This window comes from Myotis yumanensis, unplaced genomic scaffold (genome assembly GCF_028538775.1).
Source record: "Myotis yumanensis isolate MYYU_CA2020_CCGP unplaced genomic scaffold, mMyoYum1.0.hap1 SCAF_4, whole genome shotgun sequence".
Lineage (NCBI taxonomy): Eukaryota > Metazoa > Chordata > Mammalia > Chiroptera > Vespertilionidae > Myotis > Myotis yumanensis.
In genome coordinates this window covers 102,241,471-102,265,741 of record NW_027223755.1, presented here as the reverse complement: position 1 = coordinate 102,265,741, position 24,271 = coordinate 102,241,471, and the positions used below count along the sequence as shown (strand labels likewise).

Below are 24,271 nucleotides of genomic sequence, written 5' to 3'. Positions count from 1 at the left end.
TAAGGGTTTAATCTCCAACATTTATAGGGAACTCATACAACTCAACAAAAGGAAGATAAACAATCCAATCAAAAAATGGGCAAAGGACCTAAATAGAGACCTTTCAAAAGAGGATATTCAGAAAGCCAAGAGACATATCATCCGAGTCACTAATCATCCGAGAGATGCAAATCAAAACAATAATGAGGTACCATCTCACACCTGTCAGACTGGCTATCATCAACAAATCAACAAACGACAAGTGCTGGAGAGGATGTGGAGAAAAGGGAACACTCATGCACTGCTGGTGGGAATGCAGACTGGTGCAGCCACTATGGAAGACAGTATGGAGTTTCCTTAAAAAACTAAGAATGGAACTCCCATTTGACCCTGTGATCCCACTTCTAGGAATATATCCCAAGAAACCAGAAACACCAATCAGAAAGGATATATGCACCCCGATGTTCATAGCAGCACAATTCACCATAGCTAAGATCCGGAAACAGCCTAAGCGCCCATCAGTAGATGAATGGATTAGAAAACTTTGGTACATCTACACGATGGAATACTATGCTGCTGTAAAAAAGAAGGAACTCTTACCATTTGCAACAGCATGGATGGAACTGGAGAGCATTATGCTAAGTGAAATAAGCCAGTCAATGAAGGAAAAATACCACATGATCTCACTCATTTCTGGATAATAAAGACCATTATAAACTTATGAACAAAAATAGATACAGAGGCAGAGCTGCCTCAAACAGACTGTCAAACTACAGCGAAAAGGCCAGGGAGGGTTGGGGGGCAGGACGCGGGGGGTGGGGGGGATCAACTGAAGGACTTGTATGCATGCATATAAGCATAACCAATAGACATAAGACACTGGGGGGTAGGGGAGGCCAGGGGATTGTCAAGGGCGGGGAAAAAAAAAGGAGACATATGTAATACTCTTTGTAATACTTTAAGCAAAAATAAATAAATAAATAAATAAATTTTAAAAAATCAAGTGCCATGCAAAACAGAAAACTATAATTCATACACAAGAAAAAAACACAGGCAACAGAAACTGCCCCCAGAAGGCCCAGATGTTGTACTTAAAGACTCCAAAGTAGCCATCCTATATAATAAAAGCCTAATATGCAAATCAACCGAACGGCAGAACGACCAGTGGAACGACTGGTCGCTATGACGCGCATTGACCACAAGGGGGGAGACGCTCAAATCAGGAGCTTCCCCCAGCCCGCAGGCCCCAGGCCAGCCAAGGTGGGTGCCAGCGGGGGGGCCCCCCATCACCCCACAGAGAGAGGCGACTGGCAGCGATGGCGAGGGGCAGGGCCGGCGAGCGGGCAGTGCCAGGCCAGCCAAGATGGGTGCCAGCGGGCCCCCCTCCTCCCGATCGCCCCACCGGTAGCCTCACAGATCGGCCCTGATCGCCGGCCAGACCTAGGGACCCTACCCGTGCATGAATTTCATGCACTGGGCCTCTAGTTAAAAATATATTCAAAGAACTAAAAGAAATCAGGCTTAAAGAAGTAAAGGAAGTATGATTCAATGTCTCACCAAACAGAGACTATCAATACAGAGACAGAAATGATAAAAAAAGAACCAAATACCCAGTAGAAATTAAAACATATGTCAACACAATAACTTGTACATAAATGTTTACAGCAGCATCCTCATCCTATATAATAGAGGTAATATGCAAATTGACCATCATGCCATCACAAGATGGCAGCGTCCACGGGGGTGGGGGGGGTGCGAGGCCAGCTGCTCCGTGCCTGCCGCTGGATTCCCCTCAGCCCCACCAGGGGCTTCGGGTCCTCCTGCACTCCCCACTAACTGACAGCTCGCCCAGGCTTCTCCAACAAGCTGCCCATCCCTCTCTTCCTCCCTCCCCCGAAGCTGAAGCCTGACTGTGGTGTCCAACAAATTGGAAGTTATAACTCATGTCGTTGAGAGTATCCTACATTCCTCAGCCAGGGCGGCCGCTCCACGCTCCTGCCACAGGAGTCCCCTCAGCCCCACCAGGGCCTTGGGTCCTCCTGAACCCCCCACTGACTGAGGCTCAGGCAAGCCTTGGATGGCGGCTGCGCAGGGCTGAGGCGCAGGTGACCAGGGCCAGGCTGAGGCGCAGGTGACCAGGGCCGGGCTGAGGCACAGGTAACCAGGGCCGGGCCGAGGCTTGTGCTGCTGGCAGTGGCAGGAGCAGACGTGTGATGGGGGCGTCACCTTCCCCTGATCGCTGGGTCGCCTACCGCCCCTCAGGGCTCCCTGACTGTGAGAGGGGGCAGGCTGGGCTGAGGGATGCCCTGCCCCCCCAGTACATGAATTTTCACGCACTGGGCCTCTAGTTATTAATAACAGTCCAAAAGTAGAAACAACCCAAAGGTCCGTCACTGGATGAAAAGATAACAAAGTTTGGTCTATTCAGACAGCGGACTATTACTCAGCCTTAAAAAGGAATGAAACACTGACAGATGCTACAGTTGGGATGAACCTAGAACACGTAATGCTCAGTGAAAGAATCTCATATCCAAGCATACTGAGTGTGATTCCACTGAAGTGTCCAGAATAGGCAAATCCGCAGGCACAGAAGGTAGATTAGTGGTTGCAGGGCTGGGGGAAGGAGAATGGGGAGTGACTGCTAATGGGTATGAGATTTCTTTCTGGGACGATGAAATGGTTCCAAAATGTATTGTGATGATTAAAAAATTCTGTGAATATATAAAAGACCACCTGGTATGTTATGTAACCCAATAAAGCCGTTTTAACACAGATAGATAGGTGGATAGATAGACAGACAGACAGAAAGATGAAGGATAGAGATAAAGGGGTGGGTAGAGAAAGTAAATATAGATTACTACAGATCCACAATCCCTTTTTTGCAATTCTGAACTCCAAAAGGCCTTTATTTTTATATTATAGTCTTTTAAACTGAATAACTTACAATGATAGGTACAAAGTCAATTACTTCCTTCACTTTTGTAGGGCACAAAATGAGTGTATCTGCTGCCCTGGTAGAGTTGTACCTTTATCTGCGTGATGTTCCCTTCGAGCTCAGTAGGGGTTTGAAGGGTCCACATGTCTTTGCCCTCCACTCCCCAGCTGCTATGGGGGCCTGGCACTTTTTTCCACATGGCTACTCGCCCTTTATCAGTGCCCGCTGCCAGAAGACCTACAGGTAAAAACCGAGTCCACAGTCATTGACTTGAAAAGGGATCAGAACAGCAGCAAGCTCCCTTCTCTGACCACCCTCTCTGAAATGCCAGTCCATCAGCCCTCTACCCAGCAACTCTCCAGCCCTCGCCTACTGTATCTCCCTTCGCAGGAACTGATGACTACCTGGTGATACAGTGAGTGCATGTGCGCATGTGATTGGTGGGGGAACTGATGCTGGTTCTTCTTTTTCTCCATGAGAGCAGAGGCCTATCTGCCTGCCCATCTGCGTCTTCAATGCCAGGACAGCACTTAGCACTCAGCAGGCACGAAATAAGTGCCCCTCTGGCTCATCTCCTGTTCTGTCTTCCCTGTGTGTACACTTATACACATACATACATACATACATACATGCATACATTTACATACATGTATGTATATATATTTCTGAAGTTTCCCACACTGTCTTTTTCTTGGGGTTTGGGAGAGAATGGAGATCAGTTGCAGACAGCCAGGTTGGTCACACTTTGGACCAAACTCTTGACCTTCATGTGGGATAAAAAGCTTCACTGTTACTTTCTCATTCTTGACTGATTTTATTCAAATGACTTGACAGTTATAACCGAGTTACCAGCCTTTAAATAGCCACCATCATCATTTTGCAGCCAAAGAGCAAAGCAGGAGGTTGGTTCTCCTTCTCCCTTATGCCAGCCCGAGAAATCTCACCTTTGATTTTACAGTAAGAAACACAGTTTATATTCTCTCCTTTTTCAAAGCCGAACTTCTCCTCTGGACTCAGCACGTAATTCTCGCCTCCTTCTAAATCCCAGAATCTACAAGGGAAGGAACAATGCTCACTAAGGAGACTGCCAGTGCACTGCCGTCGGCTCTGAGGGGCTTGTCCAACTTGCCGAGCGAGCTGTAAAAATCAGGCAGAAGTCATGGCCCTTTGGACTCTGACATGACAAATAGGCCGTCATTACATTTAGATCTGTTTTGTACCCTGTTCGTCTTCAAAGGAAGCAGCTATTAATAAAAGAGGGTCCATGTGTGACAGACACCAGGTCACGATGAGAACAAAAGACCTGCAACCACACGCACCCAGGAGAACCATGTGGTTGTACAGTATCATTTAGAACCACAGCAGCGAGAAGCAGGTGCTCACAGAAACCAGGCAGAGGGATCCACAGGCAGACGGGACAGGTCCACCCCGGCGTGGGGGCAGGGATGCCTGGGTCTCTAATGTGCTCTGTCCTCTGATCTCGGAGCTGTTACCTGGGTGTGTCCAATTTGTGAAAATTCATCACAATTTGAGACTGACATTTATCCCACAATCCCTGGCGTGTCACGTCTCACCTGAGGGCTGTCTCCCCAATGGCGGTCACCAGAAGGCTGCCTTCAATCAAAGCGATGTCTGCCTGGTGACCCGTTTTCCCACTCAGCTTTACCTGAATAAGGAAAAACAACCCGAAATAAGCATGCCGTTTTGCTGGGGCTGTGTGTCCCTGCCTGTGAGCCTGGACTCTCTGGTCTGCAGTGACTTCCTGCAGACTCACCAGTAATGGAAGTGCGAGGTGAAGATGAACACTTGGAAAGGCACGCCCAGCTTTCCAGGCTGTGTAGCCAACGCTGTTAATAACAGTGGCTGCCGGCGCACGGCACACAGCCCATTTCCAGAGTGACTACCAAGCTGAGCCGAGGACCAAGGTCAGGAACCACCGTGCCCTCCAAGGCAGGCATCACACCCGTTTTGCAGTGGCTCGGGGGGGGGGGGGGGGGGGGGGGGGGGGACTTGAACCCAGGTCCACATGATTCAGCGACAATGTTTTTAACTGCTGTGCTCAAAGATACACAAATGACCAAACAAATACCAACTGATAAAAAATCAATCCATTCCATAATCTACGAGTATCTTTAGGGGAAGTTCAGCGTTCTCCAAGGAACATGGGTTCCTCTGGTATAAACCAAGAAACTAGCAGGAGGGCAGCGATGAGCAGCACCTGAGAGGACAGGGGTGTCCTCCTGGTGCTGAGGGCCCGGGGCTGATGCCACAAGGCACCTTCAAGGACGTCAAGGTGTATGTCTCAGTAGCCACAGTGGAACACCTGCTGAGGGACAGACATCCCTCAGGTGAAGCGATGTGCCCCTGTGCCTGGGGGCGGCTGGGACAGACGCACGTGGGGGGAAATCCCACGGCTCTCAATGGTGAGTGAGCCCCCTCCAGGCCTTGTCTGCACAGCCAGGAAGCAGGGCGATGCCCCTCCCCACAATTCCATGGTGGAGGTTGAACGGGCTGCTGCAAAGTGAGCGGTTATTCTCACACCCGGGTCTGTAGGCCGCCAGTGAAGCAATCCTGGAGGGCGCAGCCTGACTCACCTTGTCTGTCCACTGATGCCAGAGAAATCTCCTTCACTCTCACTTCCCCTACCTGAACGGAAGGTCGTACAACACATCATGGTACTGAACAGCTCTGGGAGTGGCCGTGAAACAGCTTTGCTAAGGAACTGGAAAGGGTGATTAATCGGGTCAGGAGAACCCAGCCGGGGCCCCGCCCCTCTGCCCACCTTCATCACTTCTTCTGCTTTGCCCTCAGGAGTCACCGAGTACAGGGACAGCAGCAGGTTCTCCGTGACCACCACCAGCGCCTCCCTCTTCTCGAGGTAGAAGAGTGTTTGGATGGAGCTGTCTGTGGACGCCAACTGAGTGGTCTTGCCTTTCTCGTCCACGTAGTGCACTGTCCCTGAGGGCAAAGGGGACCGTCACCAGCAGCCATTTCTATGTCCCTAGGGAGCGTTCTCAAAATAAACATCTTTGTTAGAAAAATTTGCAAAGAAAATATTTCAAAAACATCTGCATATGACCTCACAGGCTGCCATCTCGGGACTACGTTCAGCCTTGACTCCTGATGCCTCAGCCATCACTACCTCCACCAAACCAACCTCGGAGGATTCGAACTCTCACACTGATGACCGCCTGACTCCACAGCCTCGGAACTCTTTGTTCATCCTGGTCCCCTAACATGAGGTGCTCATCTGTCACCCATGCACCGAGGCCCCAGGCTGTGACCTGCCCTACCCCTAGGTCTGCCCCTCTGTCCCGTGCATGGTTGGTTGGCTGTTTTGCCCTAAGCCGCAGGGCCTCTCCAGCCTGGAACCCCTCCTTCTCCTGTCCACCCTGAGCGTGCCAGTCCCTTGCCCACCTCCTGGTTTCTCTCCCAGCTTCTGGGCTTGGCAGGTGGAAACTCCTCCGGGATCCAGTTCATTGCTGCTGCTCTCTGGAGCCTCCTCACCCGGCTCCTCTCATCTTATTCCTAATAAGTAACTTGTTTCCTATTAAACTGAAAGTTCAACGTTCTCTAGAGGCTAACTGCAACAACAACGAGCATCTACTCAGCACGTATGTGTGGCAGGCTAGCTAGGTGATAAGCACTCACATGTGTATTAACTCCACTCTGCTTCCGGCGAGCTCTCCCAGCAGGTACTCTTACTATCACTGTCTCCGTTTTTTACACTAGGAAGCTGGGGCACACAGATATGAGATAATCTTCCTTTGAAGCCCAGTTACCGAGTGGAAGGAAGAGCTGACACCACTGCACAGCCCTCTTCCAGTCGCCAACGTCTCTCCCTTCATGTATCTCTTTCCACACCATCTTGTCAACTCTTCCTAAGGGGCCCCTGCACTGGCATCTCCCCTCCCTGCACCCCCATGGCACTGTGCGCGCTCCAGGTCCCTTCGGTGACCTCCCCGAATTCCCTCAGCACGGTCTCTTTATCCCCTAAATGTAAGGTATCTTAAAAGCCCCAGCCCCTTCCAGCTCTCACCTGCTCTCCTCTTCCTGTCATGCTGACACAGCCTCCTCAAACTTCACCGCCTTGTGCAAGCCTCATTTCCTTGGCCTCTTTCTCACAGCAGACACACGCTTGTGAAGGTCTCATGTGACTACAAAGACTCTAGTTTTCTCTTAACTTCATATTGCATGTGTCAGCTGTCACCGGGGCAGCCTGTCTCACTCTTTACACGAAGGAGGAGTTGTGTTCAAATCACTTAATGTGGGCCACTCATGAAGGCTGGCTGGTGACTGCAGACTGGAAACAACACCCACCCATCCTGCCTGGCCCATGTGGCTCAGTGGTTGAGTGTCGACCCATGAACCAGGAGGTCACGGTTTGATTCCTGGTCAGGGCACATGACAGAGTTTTGGGCTCAATCCCCAGTAGGGGGCGTGCAGGAGGCAGCCGATCAATGATTCTCTCATCATTGATGTTTCTCTCTCTCTCTCTCCCTCTTCCTTCCTCTCTGAAATCAATACAAATGTGTTTTTGAAAAGCCTCCAAAAAAAAAAATAAAGCTCAATTTGTCTCTAATCAGAACCAAGTGAAGCCATTCTTTGAATACTGGATAAATAACTGCAAAAAGCTGGCGAATGCATCACTCTGAGATTGGCACACACACAGGCTGTTGTTTTATGCAGAAACACCACCTATTTGTTTTATATCCTTATCAGACGCCCTAGAAAGGCTCCAGCGTCCTAGGATCCCAAACGAAGCTTCTTACCATCCATCAAGCTGACAAAGAATGACAGTCCCTCTTGAGATCCCATTTTCAAGAAGCTTCCAAAGCCACTTTTCCTCCAGTTAAACATGTCCAGGGCTTTCTCGTCTCCGCTCACAGCTGCCTTTGCCAACTGAACGAGGTCCCTGAAAGCAAATACGACCCAGAATGTCAGGATTCCTTGTTATTCCTCATAGGAAGGCGCTGTCACTACAGATGCTGAGAGCGGCTCATTGCTATGATCCCTCCAGCGTGTCCGGAGGAGCCACACCTCTGCTCATCCCCCCAAAGGATTTAAACTCAGGCCACTACGGAAGCTCATACTTACTCGCCAGGAGGGGGGAGCCGGAAGATGCAGTGAGTCAGGTGTCTTCCATATTCATGTTTCAGCAGGGGTGTCCCTTGTACTCGGCCCCTTTGATCCAACCTCCATACGAGCAGGACACCAAGCTGGAAAACCCATCATGAGAAATTATGAACCCATTCTAACTGAGTGACTGGTAAAGGCAAGAGTTACACTGTGCAATAGAACACATGCTTATTTCTCTCTCTCTCTCTCTCTCTCTCTCTCTCTCTCTCTCTCTCCTTAAACAAAACTACATGTGCACCATGACAAATACAAACAATTCAAGTGTTCAGTGAAGGAACCAGAAACTTTTCCATGTACCCCCTCCATCCTTACTCCCTGGAGATAACAACTGTCACACTTTTAGTTAAAACAAACTTTGAAGTTTATAATAGATTCAGATTTGTGGAATAGTTGTGAAAACAGTTCCAGTAAATTTCATACCCCCGCCTAATTTCTCCTATCATTAGATCTTACATTGGTGTGGTACAGCCCTCAGATTAATAAGCCAATATTGATACATTATATTAACCAAAGCCTTTGTTCAATTTCTTTAGTGCCTCCCTAATGTCCTCTCCCAGCCCCAGGGTCCCCTCAGGACCATGTGATGTTTGGTCTCCTTAGGCTCCTCTGGGATGAGATCACATGTCAGACTCTCCTGTTTTTGATGATCTTGACAGTTTTGAGGTCTATTAAGGGATTGTGTGGATTGTCCCTCCACTGAGATCAGTCGTTTTTTTCTCATTGTTGACTGGGGTTGCAGGCTTTGGGAGAAGACCACAGATATAAAGTGCTCTTCTCGGCATATCGGACCATGGGTCTATGCCATCACATGACTTGTCTCTGTGACACTGACCCGGATCTTCTGGCTGAGGTCATGTTTGTCAGGTGTCTCCGCTGCGCTGGTCTTCCCCCCACCCCTCTATCCTGCACCGTTTGGAACGAAGTCACTATGCACAGGGGAGGGGAGTTACGTCTCACCTTTTTGACCATGAAGTGTCTACATGAATAATTTGGGATTCTTCGGCACAGGGAGATGCCTCTTCCCCACCACTTACTAATTCAGTCATAGATTTACATCAGTATGGACTTATTTTCTACTTTGGGTTATAATCTAATACTGTTTTATTTATTTTGTTGCTCCAATTCTTCCAGCTTCGGCCATTGGGAGCTCTTTCGGCTCGCTCTGTCAGCACTTCCTTACTTCCTGCCACTACAGATTCTCTAAGCTCACTGTCCTGCTCCAGTCCTAGAATGAGCCATCAAGGAGCCCTGGTTCCCTATGTTGGAGGAAACCAAGAGAAACCAGGATCTGGGTGCCAGGTGTAGTGTATATTCAATTTAAACACCATCAAAGTCTCAATCAACAGCAGGGAGGAGACAGCTGCATCGGAATGGTCTAGGAGGCGGTATTTCCATTGGAATCTGTCGGCCAAGCGCCTTTGTTTTGATGCCTAGACATTCCTCAAGGCATGTTTCCTGTTCAAGATCAGTGGATGTTTTAGCAAACAGTACACTCTTCCTCCCACCCTGCTTTCAATTAGCATGGATTCCAACACCCCCACATGCTGGGTAAATCACTTTATTGTACATAGGAATATGATCTTCCAATGAGGTTGACTTTAAAAACAAATTATACAGTAAATCTCTAAGAAAAGTTATGGAAGATTGAAAATAGTATGTAACAAATATATATATTCATATATATTATGAATAGTATATATTATCACACTAATTCTTGACTTTGCCAGCTTTATGAAGAATAAATGCATTATTGGTTCCTTTAGTTTCACTTGCATAGTGAAAAAGAAAATGAAAATGTTTCCTTCCCCGGTGGCCCAGCCTCCCCTCTAGAGAACCATACTGTGGGATGCTGTGTGTCTGATGGCGTATGATGCATACATAACACTTGCAGAGACGTCCCTTTGCTCTGCCCTTCAAGTGAAATCAACCAGTACTTATTCTTTAACATAACAATGAACTTTATAGAGATCTTCGTTAGCACATACAAGCTTCTAACTGGCAATTCCTGAATACCATGAGGACATACTTAGCATGTCCAGACTTCTAGACTGTTGTTTTGAGGAAGTTGTTCAGGGCCCCTGGGCCCCGGGAGCAGTGATTTCATGTGTGATTGTACACCTCTTGTGTTGACAGAAGGATCGATGTAGCCCACCACAATCACTGACTCCCGAGGAGGCAAGGACTCAGACGTGCTCTGTGTCAGGTTCTGGCTAACCGGCTGGAAATGCAGCACAAGGTGGCAATTTAGAGGTGAGCTCTGAGATGTCTGCTTCCCTTGTGGCAGCCTTGCTCCTCATCCCAATTCTAAGTGTTTTTTGCACCTCTCACTACTCCTGCAGGGCAATTCTTTGTGTTCAGAGCTTTTTCTTCACTGTCATTCCTCCTGAGTTAGAATTACTTCATTCACCGTAATTTTTATTTTGTTTTTATTTTTATTGATTTCAGAGAGGAAGGGAGAGGGAGAGAGAGATAGAAACATCAATGATGGGAGAGGATCATTTATTGGCAGCCTCCTGCATGCCCCTTACTGGGGATTGAGCCTGAAAACCAGGCATGTGCCCTGACCAGTAATGGAACGGTGACCTCCTGATTCATAGGTTGATGCCCAACCACTGAGCCACACTGGCTGGGCTCATTTACTATAATTTTATACAGTAAGGCTCTAAAGAAAAGTTACCCTCCAAAAAAAGAAAAGAAAAACAAAACAAAAGTTACCCCAAAGATGAGAAATTAGCCCTATTTGTGAAGAGCAAGAGTTGAATGTATTAAGGAACTGATGTGAAGTTAATCATGTTCTAGATTCGATTGTTGTCGACATACTGTCACTTCAAAGAACAGGTCATCCTGCTAGGTTCTCTAATAGTTTATGCTGACAGTAGGAACTGACTTACCCTTTGTCCTGCGTAGATTTACTGGTTCCTACACTCGGCTCAGTGAAAGCGTACAGGGAAGTAAGACCTGGCCCACATGACATTCTCTCCACTTCTTTACTGATGGAACTGCTAATGGACACTTCACGGATCTGCCCAGTGTCCCTTTCCTGGGGATCTCCCCACCTCCCTGGCCCCTGCTGACTACTGCACATGTGGGCACCTGGCCTGAGCTGAATTTGGGCCAGAGGAGGAGGGACAGGTGTTCTCTGGGTGGGAACTGAAATGAGAGCAGGTGATTTCGTTTGTTTTCATCAGCTAGAGGTTCTGCCTCATGGACAGAATGGGTGAGAGAGAGAGAGAGAGAGAGAGAGAGAGAGAGAGAGAACTTGAGCAGGACAGTACACAGAAAGGTACAGAGCTGGCAGACAGCTGTGTCTGTCAGCACCTCACTCTAGACCAGTGGTTCTCAACCTTCCTAATGCCGCCACCCTTTAATACAGTGCCTCAAGTTGTGGTGACCCCCAACCATAAAATTATTTTCGTTGCTACTTCATAACTGTAATTTTGCTACTGTTATGAATCGTAATGTAAATATCTGATATGCAGGATGTATTTTCATTGTTACAAATTGAACATAATTAAAGCATAGTGATTAATCACAAAAACAACCTGTAATCATATATGTGTTTTCCGATGGTCTTAGGCGACCCCTGTGAAAGGGTCGTTCGACCCCCAAAGGGGTCGCGACCCACAGGTTGAGAACCGCTGCTCTAGACAGTCATGAAGTCAGGTGTGTTCCCATCCTTGGAGACCCTGGCCTCAGATTAAGTGCACCGTCTTGCTTCAGCTAATCTGGCTTGGTTTCACTGGTAACCAACCTACCTAAAGCAGGGTCTTTGTCGGAAGAGCCAAGAAGACCCTCAGCCAAGCCTGTGCACTCAGTGGTGCAGCATTCCAAGTGCTTATACATTTGTTATGAATTATTTTCCTGCTTGAGCCATTCATTCATTCATTCATTTATTTGTGGTTAATCCTCACCCAAGGATATATTTTCCATTGACTTTTAGAGAGGGGGGACGGAGAGAAAGAGAGAGAGGGGAACTTTGATGTGAGAGACACACATCAATTGGTTGCCTCCTCCACACGCACCAACAGGGACTAGGGATCGAACCCGCAATACAGGTCCATGCTCTTGACTGGGAATCGAACCCAAGACCCTTCAGTACTTGGGCCAACACCAGCTGGGGTGAGTCCATTATTAAATTAAGACCAGTATAGTCTAGATTTTCTTAGAAGGATTAGGTATTTCTGCTCTTAAATATTTTGACTCATAGAACTTGGTCAGCAAACATATCTGAGTTTAGTTCCATGCCTAAGTTAATCTATTTTGTTAGTGTTTTATTTTTTTAAATATACTTTATTGATTTTTTACAGAGAGGAAGGAAGAGGGATAGAGAGTTAGAAACATCGATGAGAGAGAAACATCCATCAGCCGCCTCCTGCACACCCCCTACTGGGTATGTGCCCGCAACCAAGGTACATGCCCTTGACCGGAATCGAACCTGGGACCCTTCAGTCCGCAGGCTGACGCTCTATCCACTGAGCCAAACTGGCAACCGCAGTGTGTTTTTTAATATAGTCAAAATGAGAATAATGCAATTCAATCATCTTGAAATCTTTTATTCCTACAGGGAATTTGCAGAGCATTCCACAGCAGGGAGGTAGGAAAGGTCACCAAGGGAATCAGAATCTGGGGACAGCCATGTCTTTAGGTGGGAATTGAGTAGAAAAATAGAAGAAAAATCATCAAGAAAAAAGGAACAAGCTAATAGAAGAATGAGTAAGTGATATGACCAGAAAAGGAAATGTCAATGGCTCTGGTAAGTGATGCTGATCCTCAATATTAAGAGAAATGCAAACTAGAACATGACTGGGATGCCGCTTCTCTAGGCAAAATTCTGAATTCGGATACAACAGTCTGTGAGAAAGCACATGCTAGTGCGCTGGTGTGAACTGATGCAAGCCCCATGGAGGGAGGTTTGGGAACATCCACCAAACCACAGGCGCACATGCCCTGAGGCTCTGCCACCCCACTTCCAGGGACTTCTCTGAACGTCCACATGTGTGAAATGACAAAAGCATGAGGTTAGCCACTGTGTCACTGTCTGTTTAGCAAGACTGGAAGCCGCTGAAATGTTTATCAACAGCGGCTGGTGAAGTCATATCATGAAGGACAGGTTAAAAGAAAAGAAGGAAGTTTGCTGTTTACCAACATGGGGAGATCTGGAAGACACAATGGAAAATGAAAAAGACAAGAGACAGAAGAGAAGCACGATATCACTTATGTGAAAGGAGAGGAGGATAAGGAGACAAGATCCTTTGTGTGATATCTGCAACCAAAAGTGTTTAATCTAAAGCAACAAGCAAACAAATCTAAACTGAGGGATATTCTACACAATAACGAGTCTGAACTCCTAAAAAGGTTGATCCTTGTTCTTAGGGATTGATGGCAAAGTAGTTAGGGCTGAATGAAGTATGATGTCTTTGACAAACTCTCAAATGATCAGGGTAGGAGGTAAATATATATACATTGAGGCCTTGACTTACGAGTTTAACTCGTTCTGAGACCGAGCTCGTTAACTCAAATTACTCTATCAACTCAATGCAAAAAATCGGCCGAGAGACAGCTGGTATCTCAAAAAACTCGTTAGTCGGGACACTCGTAAGTCAAGGCCCCACTGTATACTAGAGCAGTGGTTCTCAACCGTCTGGCCCTTTAAATACAGTTCCTCATGTTGTGACCCAACCATAAAATTATTTTCGTTGCTACTTCATAACTGTATTGTTGCTACTGCTATGAATCGTAATGTAAATATCTGATATGCAGGATGGTCTTAGGCGACCCCTGTGAAAGGGTTGTTTGACCGCCAAAGGGGTCGCAACCCACACGTTGAGAACCGCTGTACTAGAGGCCTGGTGCACAAATTCGTACATGGGTGGGGACTGGCCGGTCCACCCCTGATGGGGTGGGGGAGGCTGATTGGGGGCTGGCCCCGCCCCCTGGTCAAACTCCCGGTTGAGGGGACAATTTACATATTAGCCTTTAATTATATATGGGGGGGGGGGGAGAGAAAGTAGATGTGTGAAAATGTTAATAACTAGTGAGTTTATGTACTAGTAAAGGGTATATGGATGTTCTTTGTACTATTCTTTCAAGATTTGAAATTTTGCAAAAATGGAAGTTGGGGAAAGAATGCATTTTTATGTGAGTTTAAGACGCTATGGATGCCAGAGAGTAGAGGGGGAAACTGATGGGCATGGGTGGAGAGGCTTTTCTTTCTTTAAGTTTATTTTTTGTTTTTTGATCCTTGCCCAGGGATATTTTTCCATCGATTATAGAGAAAGTGGAAGAGAGAGGGAAAGACAGAAACATCCACGTGAGAGAAACACATGGACTGGTTGTTTCCTGCACCCGCCCCGACCAGGGCCCGGGTCAGGGAGGAGCCTGCAACCATGGTATGTGCCCTTGACCAGAATCGAACCCAGGACCCTTTGGTCTTCAGGCTGACACTCTATCCACTGAGCCAAACCAGCTAGGGCTAGAGAGGATTTTCAAAGTACATACCATTTCATGGCTTTTGAAATTTGAAACATGCAAATGTATTACCTGAAACATGTGTTAATGAACACACTGCAAAATTTCTGCTGTCCATGTGTGAATCAAATTGAGTCTAGACCAGGGTTTCTCAACCTGGGCACTGTTGGTCTTTTGTGTGGGGTCTGTCCTGTGCCTTGTAGGATGGTGAGCAATCTCTCTGGCCTCTACCCACTAGATGCAGGTCGAAGAGCCCCCCTCCTTTGTGACAACGAAACACGTCTCCAAATACTGCCAAGTGTCCTGAGGGACAAACGAAGCAGGTGGAACCGCCTGAGCTAGACAATCAGGACCAGGGACTCCTAGGCAGCGAAGAAGTATGTTCAGGGAAGCCGGTGATTTGGTGATGCCATAAAAATGACAGTACCCGGGGCATTCGGCCATCTTTATGAACATAGTTACCTAGAAAAGTTCGTTTTAAAAATGACAGACATGCCTTTGCCATAGGGTGGGATGGTAGAATAAAATTTTCAAACTTTGCTTCCGATATAAAACAAAATCTCCCATGACATCTGACAGGGTCAACTCCATTTGGCAACCACACGTTTCAAATAAGTCAGTCCTTAGCACCCTTCCCAACATGTCCCTAACGGCACGAACAGGGAAACGCCGAGACCTGAAGGCAGTGTCGCCGGGTGGGTGTCCGCTTACCCTGTCCCCCGACAGGAGGCAGTTCCCGTTGGTGCTCCAATTGAGGACAGTGATGTCAGCGGTGTGCGTTGGGGGGACCGCATGCTGCTCCTTCTCCTGCTTATTAAACATGATCACCTCTCCGCTCTCCCAGCCAACAGCCAGAATCAGCCGACTCTGGTGCCAGCACAGGGAAGTGACCCGGCAGGACCTCTCGACATGCGTGTCGGGCACACGCTCACCCTGTGACGGACAAGAGGTAAATCCCATGTTACAGAGGGCGGCAGCTACTCCAAGAATGTATAGCTAATCCCCACGGGGCACTGACATCGGCTAGAAGGCATAAAGAGCTGTTTATTAGGGAACTGCTTTATTTCATTTTCATAGAAACAGCAACCTTGTCCTAGCAGAGCTATGAAAACAAGGTTAACACACAACAGACCATGCTGACCGGCTTATCAGAAAGTGTGACCTCATACTCAGAGCCGCTCGGTGGCTAGCTAGGGTGTTTTTTTTTTTAATGTTTTTATTCATTTCAGAGAGAGGAAGGGAGAGGGAGAGACAGCAACACCAATGGTGAGAGAGAATCACTGACCGGCTGCCTCCTGCACACCCCCTACTGGAAATCGAGCCAACCTGGGCATGTGCCCTGACTGGGAATAGAATTCTAACCTCCCGCTTCAGGGGTCGATGCTCAACCTCTGAGCCACATCGGCTGGGTGCTAGCTATCATTTCAATGAGTTCCAATGAAACTTTATTATTTATTTATTTACTTTTAATCCTCACCTGAGGATATTTTTTTTAGAGAGAGTGTAAGGGAAGGAGGGAGGGAGGGGGGAGAGAAAAAAACACATTAATGTGAGAGAGGCACATTGATTGGTTGCTTCCCATACACTTCCCGACCTACAACCCAGGTACATGCCCTTGACCGGGAATTGAACCCATGACCCTTTGGTGTGCAGGCTGGTGCTCTAACCACTGAACTGCTGACCAGGGCTAAAACTTTATTTATAAAATAAGTGGTAGGCCAGGTAAAGTTTGTCAACACCAAAGTTCTCAAACTGTGGTCAGATGACTCCCAAAGCCTTTTCAGGGTCTGCAAGGTTATGATTATGATTATTATTTTTTTTACTAAAGATTTTTTTAAATTGATTTTTAGAGAGAGAGGGAGGGAGAGGGGAGAAAAAGAAAAACATTGATGTGAGAGCAAAACATAGATCGGTTGCCTCCTACACGCCCCCTACCAGGGATTGAGCCCGCAACCCGGGCATGTGCCCTGACCAGGAATCAAACCAGCAGCCTTTCAGTGCACAGGACAACGCCCAACCGAGCCACCCCGGCAGGGCTAGAAGGTCAGTTATTTCTAGAATGATGCTAAGAAGTTATTTGCCTCATTTGCTTTCATTTTCTGACCAGTGTATAGTGGACTTTTCCAGAGGCTATGTGATGTGTGATGATTCATTGCTCTGATAGCTAACGGAATATGCACTTGTCTATTTTTGTCTTCTATAATTTTCTAATAAGGAAATAGGTTTAGGGTATAAATATGTATTTCTAGCAATTAACACAGTTTGTTCTCAGCACTTCTACCAAACTCTCTCTAGTAATCTCCAGTTGTACCTGCTACATCTGTGACCTTATTAACATCTAATCATTATTTAGAAATCCTAAAGTTTTCCTTGTGCCAATTAGAAACACAAAAAGTACACTTTGATTTGTAATAGTATTTTTTAATTTTCTAAATTTTAAAATTTTGTCTAAAATTGCTGTTATTTTGGAATATTTATTCTAAAAAAAAAATGTTATAATGCATACTGGAGAGTTCTCTGACTCCTAGAAGGAGGAATGTGCTCCAACGAAGCTGGGCGACACTGCGCTTGGTGCTGGGGCTGGACAAACACGAGAGCAGCCGGGGCCTGGCTGAACTCCCATCCGTGGAGGGGCCAAGGACCGCCAAGTATCACAGATGAGCCCTTCAATGGTGAGGTGGGTGAGAAAGCAAGAGGGTCTGCCCTTGCATGGGGGGGAGGTAGGGAAGGACTTCCTCAGGAAGTGCCACTGAGCCACTTTCATCTGGAGGACTAATATAGTAATTAAGCAAAAAGATCAAGGAGAGCCCGACCAGTGTAGCTCAGTGGTTGGGTGTGGACCTATGAACCAGGAGGTCATGGTTCGATTCCTGGTCAGGGCACATGCCCAGGTTGCGGGTGCTCCATCTCCAGGGTGGGGTGTGCAGGAGGCAGCTGATCTATGATGCTCCCTCATCACTGATGTTTCTATCTCTCTCTCTCCCTCTCCCTTCCTCTCTGAAATCAATAAAATATATATAAAAAGTTCAAGCGAGACTCTCCTGTGCGGAGGGCACAGCACTGGCACTTGGAAGGCCGGGGAAGGCCAGGTGTGTGTGGCGCGCCAGGAGCAGCACCATATGAGGCAGGAGAGCCAGGCCTTGGGGGCACTGGGGGCCACATCAGCGACTTCCGTCCTCACCCAAAGAGCAAGGCAGGGGTGGGGAAGGTGGGAGTAGTGGGTGACTCCAGCTATGATTCCTAAAGATGGCTCTGCCCTGTGTGGGGGATGGGGAGGACCTCCAGGACACAGCTGCTGCAGGACACAGGTGCTAGTTTGCCGAGGCGGAGGGTGTCACTATCATCCCCGGTCCCCCGTCCTGGGCATTAGGATGGAAAACACTCAGCTTTTGAAGGAACGTGTGGGGCAGGGGGCAGGAGGGCAAAGTACAGGTCAGTCTGGACTTGTGAAGTTTGAGGCCTGTGTCAAACACCCAGGTGTCCTGTGGGCAGCTGGATTCCTAGTCTGCAGCTCAGGGGGACTTGTGGGCTGGAGATAGGTTTCTTTATTGTTCATCGATAGACAATGACAGATCACAGTCAGAGGAGGAAATAGAGGGAGAAGAGGCCTAGACAGGTTCAGGACATGCCAACAGCAGTCCGGGGTTTGGAAGGAGAGGAAGGCTGGGTCCAGGAGACAGGGTGGGGGAACGCCTCTGCCAGCTCCATGGCGGGTTTCCCAGAGAACTTCACAAGCGCGTGGAGCAGCATAGAGAAGGGGCATCGGGTAAGAACCCAAAACACACAGGGCGTGTCACACAGACACTGCTGATGACTCCAGCTGCTTGGGTGAAGCATCTGGGACGACAACGAGAGTACAGAGGGCTGAGAAGTGAGTGGGAAGGGAAATCTGTCTTTCTTGGTGAAGTCTGTGGTGCGCTGTGCACTGAGAATTTGGCGGGGGTGGGGGGGTGTGGGGTGTGGGGGGCAATGAATATCCGAGGAGCATCTCGAAAGTTTTTGCAATGGGCTGAATTGTGCTAATTTCTAAAAAGCTATGTTAACGTCCTAACCACTGGTACCTGTGATATGACCTTATTTGAAATAGGGTCTTTGCAGATGATCAAGTTAAGATGAGGTCATCAGGATGGGCCTTAGTCCAATATGGCTGTGTCCTTAATAGAAGAGGAGACACCCAGAGGAGGCAGACCCGTGATGAGGGAGGAAGAGACTGGCGTGGTGCAGGCACAAACCCAGGAGCACCAAGGATTGCTGGGAAGCAGAAGCAAAGACAAACCATGCAACAGATCCTCCCCGGAAGCCTTCAGAGAGCGTGAGGCCTGGCCGGCCCCTCATGTCAGACGTCTGGCCCCCAAAACTGGTAAATAGTACATTTCTGTTGTTTTAAGCCACCCAGTTTGCAGTCGTTTGTTATGGCAGCTAACTGTTTTAAATAGGTAACATGAGCCAACGGGAGACTGGATCAGGATGGACAGGCAATGCTAAGGGGCCATTCTGGTTGGTGACTGTGAATTGACTGTTAATTCTATCTTAAACATTCCTAAATCTGTCCCCAAACCTAAACTGCAGAGGTAAAGTAATAATACTGGGAGTTAAGACCTCAGTGAGAATAGACACACACACACACACACACATTATATCCCACACTCCCCCCACAACATACCCTACACTCCCTATCCCATCCACCTACAACCCAAACCATAACACATACCCCTCCCCCCACACCCATAGCGCGCTCTCTCTCTCTCTCTCTCACCAAAAAAGAGACAAGAGCCAGAAGCTACTGAGGTCATAATCATTGCTTCCAGTACTTACTTGCTCCAGGTATATGTCCACGCTGCCTCTTGAGGCTGTGCCGACGGCGGCCACAGCCAGGAATGGATGGACAGGGTGCCAACTGATGTGGGAAGGAGATCCAGCTGAGTCTGGGGCTTCTATCCGGTGGTCAAAATAGAGCGCCATGATGAAAGTCAGACCCGGTCAGGGCCGAAACCTGCAGGCGAAAAACAACCAAGTCCTGTGGGGTTTTTTTTGTTGTTTTTTTTTGGTTTGTTTGTTTTTTACAAAATGACTGTGTATAGAATCAAGAAAGAAAAGCATCACGGAACTATCACACACAAGACACTCAGTAACTTATAAATGTCCCTTCACACCGAATCAGGAGATTTTATGTGGAAGAGATCTCTAACAGGAAAAACAAAAATACAATGAGAAGCAAGGGACTGGAACGGCAAGGATCCAGAGGGTAATGGAAAGCAGTAAAACTTCTTGCCATCAGAACAGCAAAGAAAAGCCCTGCCGCCTGGACATGTAATCCTTGATCGTTTGTATTCCGATCATAATGCAGATAATTTATATTTCTATAGTCCCCCTTTAGCAAAATTTTCAAATCAAACAAAAGCAAACTGCTTCACAAAAGAGAAATGTATAGAAAAACCTAGTACTCAATTTCTGATAAAGCTTGAAAAACCAAGGCAGTCTTCACCTCCGACTCTCAGGTGGTAGAAGGCCAAAGGATTCCTTTGTTAGAGTGTCAAGAACAAACCCACAGCAACTGCAGAGAAGCTGAACTTCAATAGTTACAGGAACTTAACCCCTCCCTCCCTCCCTTTCTTCTTTCCTTCCTTTCCCCCTCCCTCCCTCCTCTCTCCTTTCCTTCCTCTCTTTCTTGGAAAAGATGTGCATACTGTGCCTTTGAGGGAGGGCTAGAATGGTGAATGAAATGAAATGATACCCCTAACCGGTTTGGCTCAGTGGATAGAGCATCGGCCTGCAGACTGAAGGGTCCTAGGTTCGATTCAGGTCAAGGGCATGTACCTTGGTTTCAGGCACATCCCCAATAGGGGGTGTGCAGGAGGCAGCAGATCAATGTTTCTAACTCTCTATCCCTCTCCCTTCCTCGCTATAAAAAAAATCAATAAAATATATATATTTTTAAAAAGAAATGAAATGATAGTCAGACTTCTGCCTGATTTTTCATACCACAGAGTCAGTTGGGGGAAGCTAATTAGCGAAGAAGAGACTATGTGTAGAGTGGTTTGCTATCACTTAAACTTATTCAACTTCATACTCATTAAGATGGTTATTATTTTTTTTTAAATATATTTTATTGATTTTTTACAGAGAGGAAGGGAGAAGGATAGAGAGTTAGAAAGAAACATCAGTGAGAGAGAAACATCGATCAGCTGCCTCCTGCACACCCCCTACTGGGGATGTGCCCGCAACCAAGATACATGCCCTTGACCGGAATCGAACCTGGGACCCTTGAGTCTGCAGGCTGACGCTCTATCCACTGAGCCAAACCGGTTAGGGCATTAAGATGGTTATTATCCAAAAAATAGAAAATAAGAAGTGTTGGTGGGCCCCTAACCGGTTTGGCTCAATGGATGGAGCATTGGCCTGCGGACTGAAAGGTCCTGGGTTCGATTCTAGTCAAGGCATGTACCTTGGTTGTGGGCACATTCCCAGTGGGAGGTGTGCAGGAAGCAGCTGATTGATGTTTCTAACTCTCTATCCCTCTCTCTTCCTCTCTGTAAAAAATCAATAAAATATGTTTTTTAAAAAAAGAAGTGTTGGTGGGGATGTGCAGAAATTGGAACCCGTTTGCATTGCTAGTGGGATGTAAATACTGCAGTCACTATGGAAAACAGTATGGTGGTTCCTTAAACATTAAACATGGACTTACCATATGATTAGGTAATTCCAGTTTCTATTATATTATTTATATACACAAATAATTGAGAAAAGCAGGTACTTGAACAGATATTTGTACATAAATATTCATAGCAGCATTTTTCACAGTAGCCAAGAGATGGAAACAATCCAAATGCCTATCAATAGATAATGATTACACAAATTCCATTTTCAATGGAGTATCATTCAGCCTTAAAAATGAATGAAATTATGACACATTACAACACGCATGAACCTAGAAGACATTAAGCTGAGTGAAATAAGCCACACACAAAAGAGCAAATAATGTATGATTCCACTGATATGAGGTACCTGGAGTAGTCAAATTCAGAGACAGAAAGTAGGTTGGTGGGTGCCAGGGCCTGCTGGGACTGGGGCTGGGGTTGAGGTGGAAGGGGGCAGTTGTTTAATGTGTACAGGGTTTCAGTTTGGGAAGATGGAAAAAGTTCTGGAGATGATGGTGGTGATGGTTGGCTACTGTGAAAAATGCTGCTATGAATATTTATGTACAACTTGAAGGTACTTCCTGCCACTGAACTGTATACTTAAAAACGGTTAAATTTTACATTATGCAAATTTAACCACAACAAAAAATTATGCACAATAAGTATTCAACAGCTGCAAAATGCTGTCAGTCTATCATTATAGGGGATGGACTATGACATTTGCTTTTAGTAATGCCACAGTTGCATCCGAGGAAGCCGCAAAAGCTCAATTTGGATCCAGAGAAGGAAACCCCTTCATTGAGAAGTTGGAAAGCATATGGGTATAAATGAACAGTCACATTTCAAACGTTTACCTTTTTGTTATGAATATGTACCCTGAATACTAAACAAAGGCAGCATTTTCGAGGTTGTGCTCCCACCATCACAAACTGCTGAGCACTCCTTCAGGGCTCCTGAGGGAGCAGCCAGGCACTGGTTGGAGGAGCAGTGGATGCCGTGGTGGGCAAACTGTGGCTCGCGAGCCACATGCGGCTCTTTGGCCCCTTAAGTGTGGCTCTTCCTAAGCCTTAGGAGTACCCTAATTAAGTTAATAACCATGTACCTACCTATATAGTTAAAGTTTAAAAAATTTGGCTCTCAAGAGAAATTTTAATCATTGTACTGTTGATATTTGGCTCTGCTGACTAATGAGTTTGCCGACCACTGGGTTGGGGGGACTGGAGTCGGGGAAGGGGCAGGTGCAGGGGTCTCCCGCACACACACATCACTAAGGGACATCTATACTGGTCCGAGATCTGATTTCTTTGAGTCAAGTCCTTATGCAAACCTTCAAACAAAGCTATTAAAAATGAAAATACACCAGATAAATACCTGGTGATTTAATATAGCAAAGGAAACCCTTTAAAGTGAGTTTTAATATGTTGTAGCCAGCCAAGTGTCTAAATTCTGGACTATGGGAAATTCCTATTCATGCTTAACAAATTTACTTTGTGAAAATATTCCTCTGCAAAATGTGAAATGTTAATTTGTAATGATGGAGAAAGAATTATAATAGCACTTGAAAAATTTAAACCTGATTTCCTCAGGTTTGAAATATTTTTTATTTCCAAATCACTCACTTTGTAGTAAGTATGTATGCAAACAGATCTTTACATCACTCGCTCCCTCCTGCCTGTGGCTTTCCCAGGGACTCTCTCCCCGACACTCCTCCTCTGGGTACTCAGGAAGCCTCTCTTCAACCAGGGAGCTCTCCATTTTGATGTCTAGTATCCCCATAAAACCCTGTACTTCTCTTTTAAAGTATATTTTTATTGATTTCAGAGAGGAAGAGAGAGGGAGAGAGAGAGAGAGAAACATCAATGATGAGAATCATTGGCCGGCTACCTCCTGCACACCCCCTACTGGAGATCAAGCCTGCAACTCCGGAATGTGCCCTGACAGGGAATCAAACTGTGACCTCCTGGTTCATAGGTCCACGCCAACCACTGAGCCACGCTGGCCTGGCAGAACCCTGTACTTCTCCATCGCTGTACTTAGACTTTATTATAAATGTGTATTTGGTCAACCATCCTCCACTCCCTGCCAGGTATCTATCCCACAGAGTGGGAGACTAGCCCTAGAACAGTGCCTTGCACAGAATGGGCCCCCAATAAGTGAATCCCTGATGAAGATATTTATTAGCATAGAAAGATGTCTTTGATGTTCTGTTAGCTGTAAAAAGTGGTTTACAGGCCAGAGTGAGTGAGTCCATTTATACAATGCATAAATGCACTTTAACATTTTTCTATAGTATCATCTGCATAATTACAAGTTACCAGAGTAAACACAAGGAGAAATGACTAATAATAAAATCATTACCAATGACGTCTATTAATTGCACCAGCTCAAAAACAAGTGAACTTTTCCTTAAAACAAACTCAGGGTCACTAGAACATTAAAAGCATTTGGTAAATATATATACACTTTGGGGGAAAGAAAAAATTCCATTTGTTCTAATCAATGAACTCCTCTAGGCTCCAGCCGTCCAACATCTCTACCATCTCCATCAAACCAACTTTTGGGAAAGAATCTGTTAAGCTCATTCAACGGAGGGGTTCGTGGTATTAAGGTTAATGTAAGTTACTTTACTGCTTGGAGATGCTGCAGGAGAGAGCCTGAAGGAACTTGGGGAAATTAGTGCCACTTCACAAAGTCCCAGCCTCTAGGCCACAGCCCGCAGGCCTGGGGACATGCAGGGTCAGAGCTGTATCTTGGGGATCCGAAGGAGAGCCTTCCCTGGCTGTGACCGTGCGGCCCAGAAAGGTACTTCTTATTCTCTCCCGGCCCGCGGACACAAGTACTCTGCCAGCGTCCGCCACCAACCCACCTGGTCAGCTCCCCGGGGATCGCACGGCCACGCGACCCTCAATAGAACCTGGACTGCGACTGAGGGGGCCATAAGCCCCTAGTCTTGATCTACCCGCCTGGGGCCGCGGGAGATCCGCGGAGACCGGATTTCCGGACGAAAACAACTTGGGATGGCGATGGACCCGGACTGGCTCGCCTGGTCGTCGCCCTCCTCCCGGCCCCGCAGCCCCGACACCACCCGAGTCCGTCCCCGGTCCCGCTTCTT

At 46.9% G+C, this 24,271-nt stretch overlaps 1 protein-coding gene across 4 annotated transcripts in view; it reads right to left on the bottom strand.

Annotated features, from left to right (window-relative positions):
- IFT140 (intraflagellar transport 140) overlaps positions 1-24,271 on the bottom strand; it is a 284,193-nt gene that overhangs the window by 72,154 nt on the left and 187,768 nt on the right. For 3 of the 4 annotated variants that reach the window (XM_070413315.1, XM_070413314.1, XM_070413317.1), the window contains exons 2-9: positions 19,337-19,514; positions 15,233-15,454; positions 8,012-8,133; positions 7,687-7,829; positions 5,697-5,872; positions 4,489-4,580; positions 3,859-3,965; positions 3,006-3,151 (exon numbers count right to left, since the gene is read on the bottom strand). In XM_070413315.1, the coding sequence (XP_070269416.1) occupies positions 3,006-3,151; positions 3,859-3,965; positions 4,489-4,580; positions 5,697-5,872; positions 7,687-7,829; positions 8,012-8,133; positions 15,233-15,454; positions 19,337-19,483 (1,155 nt within the window). In that variant the 5' untranslated portion in view covers positions 19,484-19,514. Of the gene's footprint in view, positions 1-3,005; positions 3,152-3,858; positions 3,966-4,488; positions 4,581-5,696; positions 5,873-7,686; positions 7,830-8,011; positions 8,134-15,232; positions 15,455-19,336; positions 19,515-24,025; positions 24,087-24,271 lie in introns of those variants that run through there. The other variant, XM_070413316.1, reaches the window with a different exon arrangement.